The sequence below is a fragment of the Vidua macroura genome, chromosome 8 (assembly GCF_024509145.1).
Source record: "Vidua macroura isolate BioBank_ID:100142 chromosome 8, ASM2450914v1, whole genome shotgun sequence".
Classification (NCBI taxonomy): domain Eukaryota; kingdom Metazoa; phylum Chordata; class Aves; order Passeriformes; family Viduidae; genus Vidua; species Vidua macroura.
Genome location: NC_071578.1, coordinates 15,563,061 through 15,583,023, shown reverse-complemented (window position 1 = coordinate 15,583,023; position 19,963 = coordinate 15,563,061). Strand labels below are relative to the sequence as shown.

The following is a 19,963-nucleotide window of genomic DNA, read 5'->3' as shown; positions in this document are numbered from 1 at the left end:
CTCTGTAGGAGCTTTTGTTGTTATAAAAGCAAAGTGATAAGGTTTTCAGAGTGATGACATTCTACACAGTCCAGTAGTACATATTATAACAACAGCTCCAGTGTATTATCATTTGTGAGAACTCTTGGTGTCTCTGTATGTCTTGGAGCAGATATGAAGACAGCACCCTACTTTTGTAGCATGATTCCAAAAAAGGCTTTTCCCAAAACCTTTTAAAGAAGCACTTCTTTGTCTGATTTGTGACTACAAAGAAAGGTGCTGGCATATTTCCCCCATGGTAAGGAAAGCATGGAGGCCTCAAGGAGGAACTGAAATTATGTTTGCCTGAGCAACAGAAGGAATTCCAAGAAGAATAGAAAGTTCAGTCACAATATTTGGATTCTAGTCTATTCAAGCTCCAGACTCTGTGTTCAGCCATAGCTGATGACTATCTTGAGCATATATACACAGTAGGAAGTTGGAAGAAAAAATTCAGTTAAGGGTATTTAGAATATGGCTGTTTGCAATAAAATGTTTAATGAGCTGGTTTAGAGTCCTTTTATTGAAATAAGTTTTAAACAAGTTTTAACTTTTTCAGTTTGAATAGAGTTATGGAAAGTGAATTGCAGAATACTAGATGTCTTAACATGATAGAACAGAACCATAGTATCAGGTAGGTTGGAAAAGACTGCCAAGTCTATTGAATTTTACAAGTTCCTTAGACTGTCAGTATTTAAGTGCATTATTCCAAGCTATCTATTCTACTTCTCTGAGACTAGAAGAGGGTTTCCCAAGATAATTTGTCACAGGACATGTGCACCTGGGAAAAGTCCACTCTGTTCTTCTTGTCAAGTGTTGGTGTCCTTTTACAGAACTTAGCAAGTAGAATCCTTTAAGGAAGATATTAATTAAAATTTCCTTTTATTTCAAGTGCTATAATATGAATCAAATGGATTTAATACCTTAAACACCATCTCTTACACTGTATTAAAATTATTTTATATAATACAGACCTGTTAGCAAAAATACATTAATTGTAGTGGATTTCATGTGACTGTACCACAAGTTTTACTTGGATACACCTTTGAATTAGACATTTATTTCCTAATGCCTTGGAGCATCTAAAATTATTTACCTACATAATTTTCCTCTGTAGTCAGGCTTTGAAGTTACAAATCAAAGTAATTTGTCTGTTCTAGTTCATAGGGTACTAAAAGAAATAGTTCTTCAAAGAACATGTATTTCTAAAAGAAATGTAAAGCATGATTTCTAAATAGAATAAATAATTACTTGTGGTTTAACAAAGGAGGAAAAAGAGTTTTAGTAATGAACTGTATTAAAAGTGCTGAATGTGCCACAAGAGCTATTGAATGTTGGTCTCAAATAAGTTATTTTAGCATTCAGTAAAAAAAGCAGAATTTGTGAATTTCACAGATTCACTGAACATTCTGATTTGGAAAGGCTCCACAAGGATCATCAAGTCCCACTCTTTGACTGACAGTTTAATACTGTAATTGACAACTTGCTAGTAGTGGCTGTGGAAGCTGAACCAGTAAAATGTAATTTTTATCACAATTCCTAGAGGTTTGTTTTAAAGAATATTTGCTTTTGGGAATGTCTGTTTTAGAACTAAGTCTTTAATTCAATAAATGTTTGCACATCTTTATTTCCGTGCCTAGGAAAGCATACAGCACATGCAGTGCTCAGCAGAACTGAATGTACACATCTATTATACCAGAAAATTGTACTGAAAAGTAACTGTATCAAGTCTAGGAAAGTGCTCTGCTTTCTGCATTTAATCAGATTCATTGAGTGGAAGGTGCAAGAAATCCCATCATAGACCCTACTGACTAATTTGCATTAAGAGATATTTCTTCCTTACCTCCATTAGTATTTGGCTTAAATCCTGAATGATTTCATTAGCTATGTAAGGGCTTAATCTCTTAAAAATCCTGCTAAGCTCTTGCCCTCTTTGAGGGCTGTGATAATTTGTTCTAGTTAATTTTGGTTTAAATATATAGCCTTTCAGTTCTACTTAATCATCCTTGCTTCTTTTTTTTTTTTTAAATAATGGCAAGATGAATAAGAACACCATTTTTTCTGTTATCTTATTATTTTGCATGCCTCTGCAGTTTGGTCTTAGAATCTTCTTTTAAACAATACCCCTTTTTTCAATCTGTCAATGCAGTCACTGCAATTGTAAGTGAGGTAAAATTTAATAGGTAAATTAAATACAACATGGAAGTTGTTGTCTTTAATCCTGTTTTTTTCAACATAGAGTAATATTTGAGACAGCTGTGATTTTTGCTGTAATTATTCTTTTGACATATGAAAGACTTAGATTTATTCGGAGTTGTCCTGCACCTCTTTTCCAAAGGAAAGAGAAAAACTTGCAAAAGGTTGCAGAAGAAAGTGCTGCTTTAAATCTGTTTTATATTACTGCAAGTATGTAAGGAAGCTAAACAGTGTTTTTACTTTTCTAATGGAAGTACATGCTATTTCTGTTATCCATTTTGTGTTGATATAGGAGGGAAAATTGCATTTGTACTAACTGTAGAAAAATTCTTTTGGAATCTCTTAATGGGGCTGTATTGCAAGGGGATATGTTATGAGCAGTTTGATACTTTTTTATCCTCTCCAGAATACTGACTGCACTGTGAATGGGGAGAATTTAAGAATGTGGAGATAAGATGGTTTCCTGTTAAAAAAAACCAAGGCATGTACTAACATCAAGTATAAACAGGAATACATAAACAGGGATGGCTTATGAAAACAAACAAAACAGGCAGCTTTTTCCAGGAGAAAGTGGCAGTGGAAGTGCTTCCAAGCTAGTTTTGTGTTGTCACAGTCTGGTTGATCGAGGAAGTGGAAAAAGTTCTTGATGGTCCCTTGTAGGTACAGTGCTGCATGCTTGCTACCTTTTTAGCAACTAGTTCTCTTAATTCTTAGGATACTTTACAAGAAATTCCCAAAGAGACTTACAACCACCTCTGTGTTGTGGGAGGATCCCTTTAGAGCACATAACCTAAACCCAGGTATAGAAATCTAAAGAGGACTTTCCTGCTAGTTAGAGAAGCCATTGCCCAGCAGGGCCTTATCCAGTTTTCCCATTTGCCATTCAGCAGTCTTTTGGATGCGTGGCCACACACCTACTCCAGCTGTCAGTGCTGATAGTCTTCAAGGTATTCATAATCTCTGCTAAAAGGGAATGGAATATCCAAATCCTTTGAGATTGTCCTTACTGCACCACAGCCAACAGGAGCTAAGGTAAGATGTGAACACTGAGATGGGATGCAAGGTCAGAAGCATAGAACTGCTGTCCAAAATACAGGTACTTTGCCTGGAAACTCAGGCTCTGTGGTGTTTCTGAAGAATTTCTCCACATCTGGAGATCTGTAGCAGTGCTGTCTGGAGTAACATCCAGCCTCCTGCAAAATCTGTCCATCCAAGCATACAGAAGCACTTAGCAAAGCCTTGCTGCTGTTGTAGCTTTGTTTGTGTTAAAACAAAATAATAGAGAACTCTTCTCTAAGTAACATAGTTGATAGTGGTTGGAGAGGGTAAAGCAGAACACCATTTGGCAAAATCTTCTGTGACATCATGTTAACAACGGGCAGATTGACAATCTGTCCTCTTCTGCATGGAGTCTCATTAATAAATCTGTAGGTCAAACTGAAGGGAGGGCAAGCATTAAAGTACCCAATCTAGTGAGCTCGAGTATCAAAATATCCGTAGTGTAGCTGTGCAGACAATGATTTTCAATTATTTCTATTCAATTTTATGTTGTAATTTTCTAAAAGTTTCTAAGTAATGCTTTGTATATATTATTTTGTTTTCTTCAATAGGATAAAGATACATAGATACCTGAAGGTGCATAGAAAAAGGTGTTTAAGGAAAAAATAATTATGCAATTATACATTGTTTGGTTTGGGGTTTTTCTTTTCAAAGTTCAGTAGCAAATGCTTTCTTTTGTCAGAATGCATGCCTTGTTTATTGAAGTTGTAGAAATTTCTTACATTACATTTAATTCCAGGAAAGAGCAGTCTAATATAAGCTTCACAATTGTACTTGTGCCCTAACTTCTAAAATATCACTGAGATGGAGACTAAAAATAACAGTGTGTATTTTGTTATTGCTGCTTTACTTGGTGTTTTGAGAAATTGCTGTTGACAACCTTTTAATACAGGATGACCAACTGGGCACTTGCACTCACTCAGATAAGGCCTTATCTACTCACAAGACTTGTTCCTGTGAACATTCAGAATGCAGAGTTAATAAATTATTGCAGGAATATGCTACATTCCTTTCTGGCTTATATATATTTTAACCGCAGTATTACAGTTGGAAAAGGTTTTTATTTCTGATGATGTGTCAGTTACTAAAACGTTGACTTTAAAATTCATGTTTTAAGCTAAATTTGTAACGCTGGAAGACCAAAAATATCCTCCCATTTAAAGTAAATAACGAACCTGGATCATGGGAAGCAGAGATAAGGCTTTTCTTGTTATGTACAAACACAAAAATAGCTTCAGACTTGCAATTTCAAATCTGAAGCTGAGACTTGTACTGAAATGTTGAAAAGTATTTGGCAGTCCCTGTAGTTGTTAGGAGACTCAGAAATCATGGGTAGTTCCTATTTTGTAATAACAGTGAAAAAAAAATATAAAAACTTGAGATTTCAAGGCCACAGTCTAGACAGACTTGGCTTTTGCTGCCATAAGAGTGAGGACAAACTTTCCAGATCAAAGTATCCATGTAATATGCATGCTATCATTGTATTAGAGTATTGCCCTTGTTCCTTACAGGAATGGAGTACAGCTTGCTCTCCCTCTGGCCCTAGGTCCTCCAAAAAGGTTTTCACTATCAGTGGTTCACTCCTAAATGGATGAGTGAAAGCTAAGAGGCCTCACAATTTCATTTTTTAACTTCAGACAAATTAAATTTTAAGCAAGCTATTAATTTTTGTGACTCAGGCCATAATCACAGCCTTGCTACAAATATGAGATGTGCACAGTGTTAGGAAGAAACAGAACTTCTTCTAGTAAGCAGTAGTTATCAGAAGTTCAAAACAATCAAAAATATCTGTACTAGGATACATCATGTGATTCTATAGTGCCTGCAGCATGACCGAGCCTTCACAGTTATTGTAAATAACACAAGTGCTTGTAGTTCTTGACAAGAGGCTATTCCCATGGCTCCTAAATGATTTCTAGTATTAGAAATCTGAGATTGCCAGTATTAATGGTTGCTTTTTTATATGAGAACAAAATTCCACCCGCTGGCTCTTGAACTACTCGAGTTCTGTTGTTCTTTATTTCTTTGTTACAGCTGTGTACTAGACTCATTGTTGAAGTGTACAATATTTAGCATATGCTGTGGCTGCAGTTAGTTTTTAAAGCTCCTTCCTGCATGATTTCCTTCCTACTTTTTTTTTTTTTTTTTCAATTGTGAAGTCTGAGTGTTCCTGAAGCTTATGATATGTCACAGAAAACAAGGGGGGAGGGAGAGAAAGAAGTCCTTACAGCTTCAGCCAGCTACACAAAGCAAGGCAGTTTACATATTTTTAAAAAAACATAATACAAAGCATAATACACACTGGAGCCTTCTTACTCAAAACTAGTTTTATTTTAAAAAATAGGTTGAATGCATAGCACTCACAAAGATTCCATTGTTTTGGACATTCTGCATTTAGAAGCACCATTTTTTTATGCCATAAAAAACACATTTTGGTTCTAATAGTAAGAACAGTGTATTTTTAATGTACACTGATAAAGCCCTTTTAAATAATATAGATTGAAACTGTTCAGTGTACATTTTCTCTGTAGTAATGATGCAGCTGTAGTGTCAGAAAAAATTCAGACTAAGTAATAAATTAAAAACAAACAGTATGTAGTGGATCTTTTTACAATTGACCTAATGTCTTAAAATAGTCAAATAAAAATACCCTATTAAATGTAAAGCCGTGGTATTAACTAACTGAATAAGCCCCCCACCCATTATAATTCCAGTGTTAAGTATTAGTTAAATTTTTATATATCAAATGCCTATGGGATAAATTTACTAATACCCCCAAAAAAGAAGAGTCTATACTGCTGTGTCACAAAAAAAGATGACAAATTAGCTGATTTGAAGATTTTACAGAAAAAAATTGCTACAGGCATCTGCTGTTATTTCAAGTCATGGTCTATTACAAGACTGTACATTCATAGCATCAGAGGTAGTTAGAGCACTTGGACTTGGATACAGCATTGCAACAAAATGAAACCATTTTCCTCTAAAATGGGTAACAGTGCTGAGTAAAAAGCATGGCATCTTATGAGGTGGAAAGTCTCTACTTAACACTACTCTCAGACACAGGGAAATATTCATTAAGAGATGAAGAGAGGAGAGGAAAAAGAAAACCAAACCAACTTTCATTTTAATAAGGAATTGACCACTCTATGCCTATTTTAAAGTTGATTCTCTAGGGTAAAAGGGAGAGGGTCATCTTTTCCCTTCATCGTCCTATTCTTCTTGACTTGCACATCTATGCTACAAAAGCCCACAACAAAAACTGGGATTTAAAAGACAAAACAAGAGAAACAGGATTTCTTCTCCTCAACAATAAATAGGTTTTTTGTAGCATGCTATAATTTAGCCCCAGAAAGAATGAACACAGCTGTCCTCCCTCCATTCTGAACATTATAGTGATAAAGCTTTCATCTTCATATTGACCATGTAATTTAATTGCCCCTGCTTTCAAAACAGTTTCTGGAAGAGTCGCAATAATTCAGTGTCATTTGATGGTACATGATTTTAAGTGCTGCCATTAAGATGGGGAAGAAGTTGGTAAAAAAACAAATGAAACTACCAAAAAAAAGCCTTAAGCCCATATACCATAAAGATATTATAAAGTAGTAAGAATCTTGTCATTCATACCACTTCCTCCCATATTCTACCACAGAAGAAAGTCTGATATCTTCTTGTATTTAAAGAAAAACAAAAAAAAACCAAACAAAAACCCAAACAAACCAACCAAAAAAAAAAAAAAAAACCCCACCAAACAACAACCCAAAACAAAAAATAAAAAAAAAAAACCCAACAAACACACAACACCTTAAACCATCTCCATTAATAGCTCTACTATAATTTTCATCCAAGAGGTGGATGAGTGAAGCTTTCTACCCTCAGACTACCCACTCTACAGAAGATAGTGTAATTCCATAAAGTTGTATTATTAGCACCTTACTTGTGATGAAGCAGTTTCACTCTTCAAAATATTTTTGATCCACCCACTTGGAAGAGCAAATCTCTACATCTTCTGGAACTCCCAAATAGTAGAAGAAAAAGTTGCCCCTTTATTACCTGAGAATTTCCCTCCACTATAAACATGACAGAACTGGATTTCTGTCAGCATTTAAGTGTACTTTTTCTGTAGGGATGATACTGTCAGTACAACTGGAGGATGCTTTCTGTTAGTTAATAATATTTGTGTGTTTGTGTGTGTGTACACAGACGAATCATAGCCCTGTAGTAGTTCTGGTACAGTACAAGTTCAGTTGAAATTTTCTCTTTTCTTCAATTATCACACTGCTGGGCAGTAGTTCACATCTACATTCTGTGAACACTAAGATATCCCTTTGGTACTCTGCATAGATGCCCTGAAGAAAAGCCACTCCACTTGCTATTAGTCTCTTCCATCTCTGCCTTCCTTCCCCGAGTTATACCCAGTTAGTGTACAAACCAGCAGCACAGAGTAATGAGTAGAAAAGTCCCTGAGTTAGTATGAAAGAGTTACTTTAAACACAAAAAAGATAGGGAGGATAAAAGAGGCAAAAATATATTGTCTGTCCTGTAAGGTACAAAACCTAAAAACTAGCCAAAATACCAGTTAATTCACATGCGTTAGCCTAAAGCAAATAACCAACACAAGTGGTGAAAAAGGGGCAAGATTATGGAGTTAGCCACATGAGATTTGTTTCTTCTTGTGATTTCCATGTACCTGTAGAAGTCTGGCATTCAGTGGATTCTTAAGTCTCAGTAAGTATAAAGTAAGTGTTAATACTGTACGGTGGGATGACATAAATGTCTTCAAAGTAATACTGCATATCTCCTTCATTAAAAGACAAGTCTGTAGTTAGTCCACAGCTGTTTTTCTTTTGAGTACTATTTCACAGACACACATTAGAAGCAGAATATTCTGAGTGTCAGAGTAAGAATGCATTATCCCCATGCATACAGATTCTTTTTCAGAGGATGGTCTGTGTGCTAACTTTTTGCAGGCTGTTATTTGAGCTGTGGTACCAGTTGCCAATCCAGTTGCTTTTATTCCTGGGAAGACACCTTTTTTTCTTCCATTTTTTGCCCTCAAACTTTGAGGTTTTAAAAAAAAAAAAAAAAAAAAAGAAACCATTTTCCAGGCAACTCTCTGCCCCAAACAAACAAGCACAAAACCATTTTGTACTTATCACCTCTCAAAGCAGGGAGTAATACAGGAGTATCGTCCATTCACTTGGTATGTCCGGTTGTAGGAGACACTTATACATGGCTTCACTTCCAGTGGCACAGCCAGCGACATGGCAGCGCCTGTCTGGACGTGGCCTCGAGCCTGAGCACCGGTCTGTAAGGCAGCAGGGCAAGTCTGGAGCGGGTAAGAGGCTGTGTGAGTGGATGATAATAGCTGCTGGCAGCTTTGCTGCTGTGATGCTGGGTGGTGGTACTGCAGTGAAGACTGATGAGCCTGCAGGTACTGTGGTACGTGCTGCTGAGCATTGGCCTGCTGGGCACTTGGAGCTGGGGGCTGAAACACAGCGTGCTGGGCAGACTGAGCCTGTTGTCCTTTCTGCTTGTTTGCTTCCTTCACGTCGTTATCGTGCGCACTAAAACAAATTGAAAAGACAAAATGCATCAAAATAGATATTAATATCATTTAAACTCCTTTGAGTTAATGTTTAAGAGCACTCTAAAAAATTATGCAAATATCTGACAGCCTCCAAAACTTAAAAAAAAAAAAAAATCTATAGTTTAGCTACCCTTTACAATCACCTAAGGTTTCAAAATTTGGTTAGGGTAGAGTCTCTCTTTCCAGCATTTCACTTCACTGTATGCCAATAAACACAGATAAAAGCCAAGTACAATACATGTAATAGAGCAGGATCTAGAATTACACTGCAATAAGTTTGCTAGTGTACTTTAGTAGCCCAATAAATTGCCAGATTACCAGAACCTGAACTTGCTGCTTCTACCTAATTTAAATTAAACACAGCATAAGGTTTCTAAAGAAAAGATACCAGAAAGGTTTGCAGTATCTATATTACAGTACTTAAAGATCATATGCATATTCATATTGGATCCTGTTCTAGAGAGCAAAAACACTTTTTTTTTCTTCCTCTCACCTTTTTTCTAGCCTATCCAGTTTGGCTCATCTGAATTCCCACTGATTTACAACTGTCTGAAATGTATCTAGACACACTCTCTTTCTCAATTCTATGCTGAGGTTAAGCAGATGCCACCTACACATTTCATTCCTAGATTTTTGATGGTGCCCTCCCTCTGTTCCAGAGCAATACTGAAAACACTTCTGCAACAGCACTTGCACGCTTTAGGTACTATTCCTTTCATTATACACATAAGTAAAGCCAACAGAGGCCATCAAGGGTCATAATGTCACATTTCTAAGGCTGATGTGGTTCTTCCAGATACAGCTGTGCATCTAGTGATCACAACTATGTTAGACTTGGGTAAGAGCAAATTTCTGTAGAGGGATAGCAGATTGTGTAACATGCCTACCCAGGAAGGTTCACTTGGCATTCACTGGCATTTTTATCTCATGTCAGCTGTAATGCAAAAATGGATACAGCAAAAATAGATACAAACTCCTGGTCATTTCCTCCCACCAAAGTGGCCACTCAAATGGTCTGCAGGTTTGATCCATCATCTCTTTGAAGCATGCCTTGAACTTCCAAGGCATACAGTCTTCTCTATAAAAGCTCCTATGCCTTTAGTACTCCTCAATAGCTCTTTGCTCTTGGAGTCGACTAGAGAGATTGGAAACCAGCTATTGAAGATGCTCAAAGCATCCCAGATGTTCAGTGGAAATGCAAGGCAGAAGTTTATTTGTTGAAAAATCAGGAAAGAGATTAGATCTGATAAAGTTTTCTCTTTTAGAATGAGCAAAACAGTTATTGCCTAAAAATATGTACCAAACTTATGTGCTCCCTAATACACAAGTATTTTTAGAACAAAGGAACGGAAATTTATAAAGAAATGTAATTGCACTATTGGCAGCAATTAAGCATAACAACAGATGCAGAAATGGGCTTAAAAAAGCCACTGGTGTTAACTCACATTAAGAGTCGCTCAATACACGGCACCAGGAAGTCCCAGGAGTAGGCAGTCAGGTGATGCAGCCGCGTAGGCCATGTGGGTGAGAGACGCAAGATAATCCTTGAAGAAGCTACACATGCAGTAGCAACTAAAGAAGGGGCATAATTTAAAAATTCATGATCTAGAAAGAAGGAATGAGAAAAAAAATCATTTAAGTTTGGCATTGTCTATCAAGACAACCAAGAAATCATTATTTGAAATCTGTAACTCACCTTGCAACGATACTTCCAGAAAGTAATCAGCATATTTTGCCATATATAACTTAGTCTTCTCTAAGCAAACCATTGGCCAGCCATCATGAAGATCAGTCTCATGGACAGCAATAGAAAGATAATAGTCGATGAAATGAGCAGCAGTAGGGAGGCACAAATTCCACTGAAATGTTTCTAGCAACAACAACTCCATATGAAGCAAATTCTGTTTTGTTAGTACCAAATTCATGTTAGTCATACAACCCAGGCTGTTCAACTGTTCAAGTTTGGGAACACTGTCTTCCTTTTCTTCAAATTTACCTTCAGGTGAACAGAAAGAGAAGGAAAAAAAAAAAAGGTTCAGCACAAATGAACTATAACATGGATTGTAGCTAATGTCTTGTTGGTCATATTTCAATTCTACTATGTCAAACAAGCTTGCGACTTTCCTGCAGATTCAAAGCTCAAATGGACTATGTCATTAGAGACAAAAAGGGGTATGTACTAAAATGGGCTAAATTTCAGCAGATAACGTCAAACACTGTGTAGGATATTGTGCAGTGCCATGTTTCCTGTTGGTTTTCCCATGCCAGCACACAGAAGCCAGCTGCCAAGAGCAGACTATTAGGACATCACTGACACTGCATATGCAAGTTTTTGTCACCAAATTATTGTATAATGTTTCCCCATCATCAATGAAATACCACTTTGATGTGACTTGGCAAACACACCACAAGAGCATTTGACTTTAATCACCCTCCCACCCCCACACACTCTTTTTGTATCTAAAACTCATTAGAGCATAGCTAGAGGTCCAGCCAACCTGGCTGCTTTTAATGCCTGCAGTGGTAGGTGCAGTTTTATACTTGAGATCTGGCAAACAAGTGGATTTCAGCAACGTGCATCTGAAAACCTCCTCTGCCACATACACTGTTGCAACCTCCCTTGGACTTTCAACTTGTCAGGCCTGTATGTTTTTAGCCTAAAGCAAAACTGTGTATGTAGAAAACCCATTAATAGAGAAACAAGTGTCACATTTCCATACAGTTTGCCATATGGTTGTGCTATTTCAATTTCATTGCAAATTCTTTCCATCTTACACTCTCTATTCAGTGCTACATGATAGGTTGTAAATGCACATTCTTTGAGTTTTGCAGTACGGAACATACATTCACTTTTTTCAACAGTGGAGGTACTTATATAGGATTTAATCCAATAACAGTGCCAGTCTGTTAGTTTTTGTTTCCTATACTCCAGTAATTACAGAAATAAAAGCTTCAGGAGTCACATAATAATTTCTCTTATTACTTCTTTAACCTTATCAGATATATCACAGTGTCATAACTTATTACATCACTGATTAAACTGCTTGTTTAAGGGCAAAAGTTTAAAACAGCATCTTGCTTCTCTCTCAACCAACCCATACACTGCTTCTCAGAAGAGTGAGTACTCCAGGCTTTCAGATCTCTACTTGCAGCTTGCCATGAACGATGGCAGAGGTTTGTTTAAAACAACAACAACAAAAAAAACTTCAGAACATGAATTTAATTTGAAAATCCGGCATTAGTTCAAAGCCAATCCATTTTCCTAAATGGATTACAGTGGTTTCTGAGGCAACATTTTCATACTCAGCACGACACCCTTTGCCAATAGAAGATTACTGACTGGCTGGTGGCACCTAGTCAAAGTCTACCCTCAGAAGAATCTGAAATAACCCTTTTCTGGTTTAAATGCTCTGCTGAATAGCTGTATTGGTGGACATGGGATGCAATGAAAAGATGAAATCTGTCCAATACCACTGCACTCCAGTTTTGTAGCAAAGAGGGCCTAGAGCCCTTACTGGAGAAAATGAGAATAGATTCAGAGAAACAGATCAGCAGAAACTGAACCAACACTTAGTTCTGCTGCCAGGACCAGTTTCTCTGACTCTGTCTATGAACAAGTGCCAGCAGGTTTCCCAGCAAACGGTACCCTTATTTTTTCCGGGATATTGAATAGGGGTCCCCAAATGGTGAAAGATAGGTACAGGTCACAGGAATCTAGCTGAGATCAATATAAGCAGCACTGTTTATAATGAGTGTTTTTAATTAATATTGTCTTCAGAGTACTGTGTATTCACCAATGTATTTTACCTGTGTTACATTTTATATGTGACAATACAGGATTTATGTTAGCTGTAGCTTGCTTAAATAACATTTCCATTTACAAAACCTTAAGTATTCTAGAACTACACAGCACAATCAACAATGCAGTGCACTGTACACATGGTTTATTTAATTTCTTTCTTTATCACAGATAGGCAAATTTCTCATTTCCAGCACAGGATGTACCTATTTTGAGATACCCCCTAGAAAGACAGTCTTTCTGTTCCTACAACACAGGTCTTAAAGTTCACATTAGAATAATTTGTTTATAAATATAGACATTAGTTTTTAATCACAGCTTGTTTTTTCCCACCCTCAGTTTCATCAGGTGCCAGCAGAAATCAAAACACATCTAAAGAAATGCTCTACCAATTGTGCCAAACCAATATGCACTGCTCATCATTTATAACCGCTTTGTTTCCCCCACCTGCTCCATCCCACCAGGACACACCTTGCATTTGGCAGCAGAATCGAGTAGTCTAGTTAAAGCTTGGTGCCACATACTTACTTGCTAAAAGTAAACAGGACAGAGCAACCACGTGCAGTTGCTGTGTGGATATGTCATAGCGGTCCATGAAGAGGTCCAGCAGGTACACAGCCAGGTGGCGCGCAGCAGGACAGAGCCTGAACCGGTTGCTCACAATGGCAATCAGGTCTGCAAAGTATCTTCTCAGGTGTAACTGGGGAGACTGGCCTTTGTAAGAGGGCAGCTTTAGCTCCTAGATGGACCGCAGCAGGTAATTTTATTAAAACCATAATTTAGTTTGAAGTGGTATCAGATTAATACAGCTGATATTTTAATATTTATAACAGAAGTTTCAAAGGATTTCTCCCTTCTTCCCTCTGTTCCTATCATTTCAGAATCCCTTTACAGTGAACAAAATCTATTTCTTGTATTACAGAACAACTAAAAAAATACTTTGTTTCCGCACAATATTGCCAACTTAAAATTTAACATCTTTCATTAGGGCAATCAGCCAGAGTGACTTTAGCTTTTACCATGTCTGTTGTATTACCTCTGCTGCAAAGGCTGTACAAGGGCATGCAAGTATTCCTCAGCTGCTTCAATGCAAAGTTCAATAGTTTAACTCAACCCCTTTCTTGCTACAGCTCAATCTGGGCAACCAGACTTTGTACTTAAGTGTTTGCGTGTTCTAGAGCTGCCAAATCTCCTGCTGATGCCTCCAGGAAAAGACCACTGCCAGCCAGCTGAACCTTAGGAAGAGGAATGGGGTGTGCATTGAACCAACATTCACCTCATGTGTATGTTAAAACACTGACCCGATCTGATTGATGTCGCACTGACACTGATTACAGTGTGCTCTAAGGCAGTTAGTTAAGCTCACAGGGTCTCAGATTTGGAGGACCGCACAAAACAAAGGTCCTAGAAACATCACATTTGAGAAAATCTGTGCCACGATCTATTTTGAATCAAAATTTGGACTGGTAGGAAAAAAACAAACAAACAAACAAAAAAAACAACCCTTCAGGCTACTGCCGACTAGCCACTACCTCTTCTTGTATGCAGCAGAACAGCAGTGCTGTCCTCTGATATTATGAATAAATTTATGAGATAGCCTGTGCACCCACACGCTGTGTTTAAGTAGGATTTTGAGTACAATTACATTTCCAGCGAAAATTATCTTGATTAATTTAACTTAATGACATGCTGGAATGGAGTCACACCAATTTTTCAAAGTTTTAACGTAAATTCAAAGTTTTGAAACGTGCTACTGAAGTGAAACAAAAGCCCACAAACAAACTTCCTACCTACTAGGCTTTATAATTCACCTCTCACAGCACTAACTTAGCTTTAGTAAAGATAACTCTGGTAGCAAGAAAATGATCCTGTCCTTCCCTTATTTCCCTCCATCACCGGAAAAGAATAAAGCAATCAAGACTCCGGGAAAAGTAATCGGCTCATCGAGTATCATCAGGCAACAAAAGCACATTTTTAGTAGGTTCAGTCACTGTAAACTGATTTTCAGCCCGGGTGTTTAAGATGTGCTTTATGAAAACAGTCCCAAAGGACAACTCTGAGACAGTCGAAGCAACTTCGAAGCAATTGCCTAAACCCTCTACTATTATTAACGCACCCAGCGTTTCTTTCACTGGGTTTTTGCTTGGTTGGTCAGGTTTTTTTGTTCCAATAACACCACAATGCTTTCTGCCGAGTTTAAACCTCGCAGACGTCGCAAGAGCAGCACCGGGCGCACCGTGAGCCCTTCTTCCCCTGTCCGGAGAGCAGCGGGAGCACAGTCGGCCGCCCAGATCAGCTGTCACGGCCGCGGACAGACGGACAGACGGCCCCAGCGCCCACGGACGGACGACACGGCGAACTCTGAGTTCACAAAAGCCAACTCCGCCGAGCCCCGGCGGCAGAGCGGGGCCGCCCCACGCGCGCTCTCCGCCCGCTGCGCCCGCGGCGGCTCCGCCGTCCGGAGCCTCACAAAGACGCTGGGTCCCCCCCAGCCCAGCTGCCCCCGGGCTACCTTGTATCGAAGCGCTTGGTGGATATCGGCCGCCAGCTGTCCTGTCCACCACTGCGCCTCCAGCTCCATCGGCGGCGCGGCGCGGCGCCCGGGCCCAGGCACCGGGGAGGAAGCGGCACTCGCTGAGGGCGGGACAGGCAGCGCCACCCTCGCCCCTTTCTGGCTCGCCCTCGGTTAACCGCGATCAGCTGCCGCGGGGCACCCCCGGCCCCCCAGCCCAGCTGGCCGCCATGCGGGGCACAAGTGCGGCTCGTTAAGCCGCCCCCTCCCGCCGCGGGGCACGGCCGGGTGAGGGGGTCGCGGAGGTGGCGGCGGCCGCGGGGGAGGCGGCGGGGCGCGGCCCGGGACACCCGAGCGCGGCGCGGCGGCCCCGGGGCTCCGCCGCCATCACGCGGCGCCGCGCGCCGCGCCCATTGTTAAAGGGCCGCGCGTGTACAAAGCCGGGCAGTGCCCGCACGGGCCCGCCCGCCCGCCAATCGCCGGCCGCCTTACAGCGCGGCCCCTACCGCCGCCAATCGCCGGCCGCTTTACAGCGCGAACCGGCCGCCAATCAGCGCGTGTCATCGGCGGGCCGGAGGCGGGCGCCTCTGGGCCCGGGGAAGGTGCGGGCGGGGCCAGGCCCGGCCGGGCTCCCTCAGGCGGGGCAGCGGGCTCACCTGGCCGGAGGACAGTGTTCTGTGGGCCCCCATGAGCTCCGGATGGCACTTTACTCTTTTTTTTTTTTTTTTTTTTTTTTCCCTTCCCTCTTCTTATTCCCCTTGCCCTCATTTCCCCCGGCTCTTTCCCCGTTGGGCTCAGCTGTGGGGTTTCAGCACGTGGCGGTGGCAGCGCCTCGCTCGGCTCTTGCCCTGCAGTCGCATTGTCCCGGTAGCAGTGCGGGGCGCACACGCCTCCTCCGAGCTTGGAGGCTCCAGCCCTGGATTGGTTTGGTTTCCCGCTGGTTAAATCCCGGGAGAAGGTTTGGTTTGGTTTCCCGCTGGTTAAATCCCGGGAGAAGGTTTGCAGGAGCATGCATCCTCCCTTTCACTAGCCGGTGCCGCTCACTCCGTGTGCTGGCAGCTGTGACTGAGCTGCCACCGTGCCCCTGCTTTAGCAGGGGGTGCTCTGCACCCGCTCTGCGTTCCCAGAGCCTTTTCCTTGCTGCTTTCTACTCCCCGGTAATCCCCCAGGACGGACACCTTACGAAATAAAACTTAGTGCTTCACAGTCCTTTACATATTTGAATTTATAAATATTGAAGCAACTAGTTAATGAGAATATAAAACGTGGTACAACAGGTGGTGCAAAGTGATGGAGAAGAGATGCTTTGGGTGCAATTTTTTTTGTTGAGGGAATATTTTTAGTTTTTTGTTTCTACTTTTGCTCAGACGTTTTTTTTTTCCTTTTAATTAAGAAAATATAAACCAACTTTTTGATATAGCCAGTTTAATGACTCTGTAGTGGGAACTGTAAAAGCCTGTTCCTGTGTCTAATGGGTAATCCTATAGACTACAGTAGTCCCTTTCATCTGAGGTGTGCTCATAGGTGGTAGCTTTTTTTTTGAGGACACATTTTTGGACAGTTTCCTTTTATGACAGATTTCATTATAAAATGCTACATAGCTTTCTGAAGGAAAAAAAAATCAAGAAAAGTTTGGGGCTTTTTTCTTGGTGTATAATTGCAAAAATATTTTATCTATTTAGACTAGCTATCTGAGCTCTATGGAGTATTGACAAATTAGTATTTTCCTGGTCCAATGGCTCTTTGTCTTATTTCTGAACTTTATTTTATAGGCAAACGGATGCTCAAGCTATTTTTTATATTTGCAGATATATTGTTTTTAAATTGTTTATCTTTGAAGAAAGGTAATACCAAACTCTGTGTTTCAAGGATAAGTCTCAAAAACAGATTCTGAATGGAGACACTGTCTTTTACAACATCTTTATTGCCTTCAAAAATGTGTTGCCTGCATGAAGAGAAGGCCAATAAACACCAACATGCTAAAACCTGTTACAGTGGGCCCAAACAGGGACGTGATGGTCCTTCTCTTACTGCTATTAGCAGTGCTGCCTCCCCCTAGAGCTTTTAAAGAATGTGTGGATTGGGCTGGTGCTGAACTATCAAGCAGGGAAAAAAAATACTGATGCTTGCTGGTTTATTTCTAAGATATGCTTGATTGTTTTGGATAGTAAACACCATCCTCATAAGGCTATGAGAACTCTGAGAACTATTTAATTTATATATAATCAAGAAAAACAATGATGTCATTGTTACTTGCCAGGTGAGGTGGAGTGAGCTGTGGAGCTCCCTATGTCAAATTATTTTTCCCATTACAATCTATGTTAATTGAGTTGGTCTTGTGAACAGTTACATCTGTCTGCTTTTCATGCAATGAAAACATAGGTTTGGAAAGAGCTTCATCATCCTGCCCAGGGCCAGGATTGCTTCTGGCATGCATTTTTCTAATCTTGGAGACATTCAGAAAATCATCCTTTTGAAAAAGCCAGAGCACTTAAGTACAGCCTGGTTATCTGCAGGAAGCTTGCATCCTATAGCTGTTAACAATCAGCCATTGGAATAATCTCCTCAGGGAAGTGCTGGATTCCCCAACGTTGGACACATTTAAGGTTCAGTGGGATACGGTGTTGGGACGTCTTGCTTTTGCCAGGAAGGTTTGCACAAGATGATGCTGGAGCTCCCCTTCCAACTTGGTATTCTATGACCTCAGTTTATGTCTTAGCCCCAGCTGGAAGATTTGAGAATAATCTTGGAGTGCTGAACTGAGGTTGATTGTTTTCAGAGTTTGCAAGATCACACTTTTGAGGTTTGAATGGGAATGGGAGTAGCACAACTGTAATGAGAATAGGTTAGTACAGCTGCTCTACATGCCTTATAATCAATCCTAAGTGTACTAACCAGTGGAGGTTTTTTAGCCAGTCCAAATTTCATCTACTTTTAATTGTCAAAGCTGTGTACCATTTTTAAAGTATTCCTACCTTAGTCCTCTGCATGTAAGTCAGGACAGAACAAAAACCAGCTCAGCAAGTCCTTAGAATAAACAGAGGATATTAAACATGCCTTTCAGTGGCAGTAGTTACATTTTCTTAGCAAGAAATTGAAGGCATGAAGTATGTGTTGTATATAGAACCTGAGAAAACAGCAGAATTAAATGTTATGGAATAATTTTGAAATTGGTATCCTCTTTCTGTAAATGACCCTGGATCACATAAGCAAATATGGGGGGGGGGGGGGAGGATAAAACTGGCTGTGAGAGCTGCTGTCTGTGCTTTGAAAAGATGCCAAGTAGCAAGAAATACCGTTATTCTTGGAACTCACCAAGAAAAATTATTACCCTGAACTACATCCAAAATAGGCTAGAATGTAACCTGTGAAATCTGGACTAAAATCCCTGTAACATTTTTGTGGAATCTTCTGAAGAGGATGCTGCAGAAGTCTTACAATTTATGGACCTGTAATTCACAGGTTATAGTCCTAACAGGTTTCAGACATGGTGGGTGAGCTGGCTTCTCTTTGTAGTGACTGGGAGGTTAGATCTGTATCTCAGGAGCTGATGCATGTATTTATGTGTTTAAGCTGTTTTTTCCTCCCCTAGTTTTCTTCTGATGGTTCTTGGCCTATGAAAAAAGAAATGTGACTTTTAAAATACAAATTAAGAACTTGGAAGTAATTGCCAAGTACAGCAAATGCTCTGATCCTGCAAACCACATTAGAACCTGTTTACCCCTCCCAATATAAAAGGATCTGTTTCTGGTGTACTGTTCTTAGTTTTAATGGTACATTAGTCACAGAGAACAAGTTTCTAAAGACTTGGAATAATCTACTTCTGTGCCCCTTGCCATAAGATACATCTCTGAAATTTGGATTTATCTTGACTGGCAGAATGAGATTAATCAACACACAGTCAGCACCCAGGATGGAAGCTAAATTCTGGGGTGACATAGCACTGAAGGAAACATTTAAATAATGGGTCAATTGCTATGTTAATTGTGCGTTTTGTTTATTGGTTCTTGCTTTTGTTTTGTTGCTCCTTGGTCATTCTCATCTGAATAAAGACATGGTAATTCCTTAAAAGGCAGTTTTGAAGGACTTAGTTTTTGGAATTAAAATGTAAGGGAATCTCAGTTTTGTAGAACTGAGAATAATTAAAAGAAAAAAAAAAAGTGCAAACTTAGTTCCTGAGTTTCTTGGAGCTGAGAAAGTTAGTTCTGCTTTTGTTCTGTCCTTCTTGGTCTTATTTTCAAACAAAGCCTGCATCTGATGACATTCATAGCAGTAATATTTCAAGGGCATTTAATTAAAGAGAATGAATCACCCTGAAGACAGGACTGTAATTGCTCACAGAGCTCTTTTGCAGCATGGTGGTAGATGAAATGTGCCATGTTGGTAGAAAGTCCTAACACTTCAGAAGGATTAATGAAGGAAGTCTTGTACAGAAAATACTCTGGGGTTGCATTTGTAAATCCTGTATTGAATGCTAAAGGTACTCTGTGGGTAGGATTTTCAAAGTTGTCTGGGGATTTGAATTCCCAGAATAGCTACTGAAATGTGATTAATAGATTTGATCTGAGCTGGTAAATATCCTTTGGAACTGTTGACTTTAGTTGTTAATATGGCTGTTAATACAGAAAGCATCTGAGAATGCTCAGGCCTGAGTGATACATGCTTCTCATGAAACATTTTAATGAACAATTTGGCTTTAAGTATTTTCCCATCTTCTGGAAAGTTATTATAAAAATGTGCACCCATGAATGTTTTACTTGGCATTAGGATGAATGTATATGTTTTTGATAAT

The 19,963-nt window shown here is 39.8% G+C and overlaps 1 protein-coding gene across 1 annotated transcript; it reads right to left on the bottom strand.

The window, feature by feature from the left end:
- Positions 1-7,021: 7,021 nt before the first annotated feature.
- CCNJ (cyclin J) lies at positions 7,022-15,409 on the bottom strand. Its single transcript, XM_053984348.1, has 5 exons — positions 15,172-15,409; positions 13,188-13,398; positions 10,557-10,856; positions 10,306-10,465; positions 7,022-8,837 (listed from the first exon to the last, which is right to left on the bottom strand). Exons 1-5 carry the CDS (start codon positions 15,238-15,240, stop codon positions 8,426-8,428), a joined length of 1,152 nt encoding a protein of 383 aa, XP_053840323.1. The 5' UTR covers positions 15,241-15,409; the 3' UTR covers positions 7,022-8,425.
- Between the last annotated feature and the right edge of the window lie 4,554 nt (positions 15,410-19,963).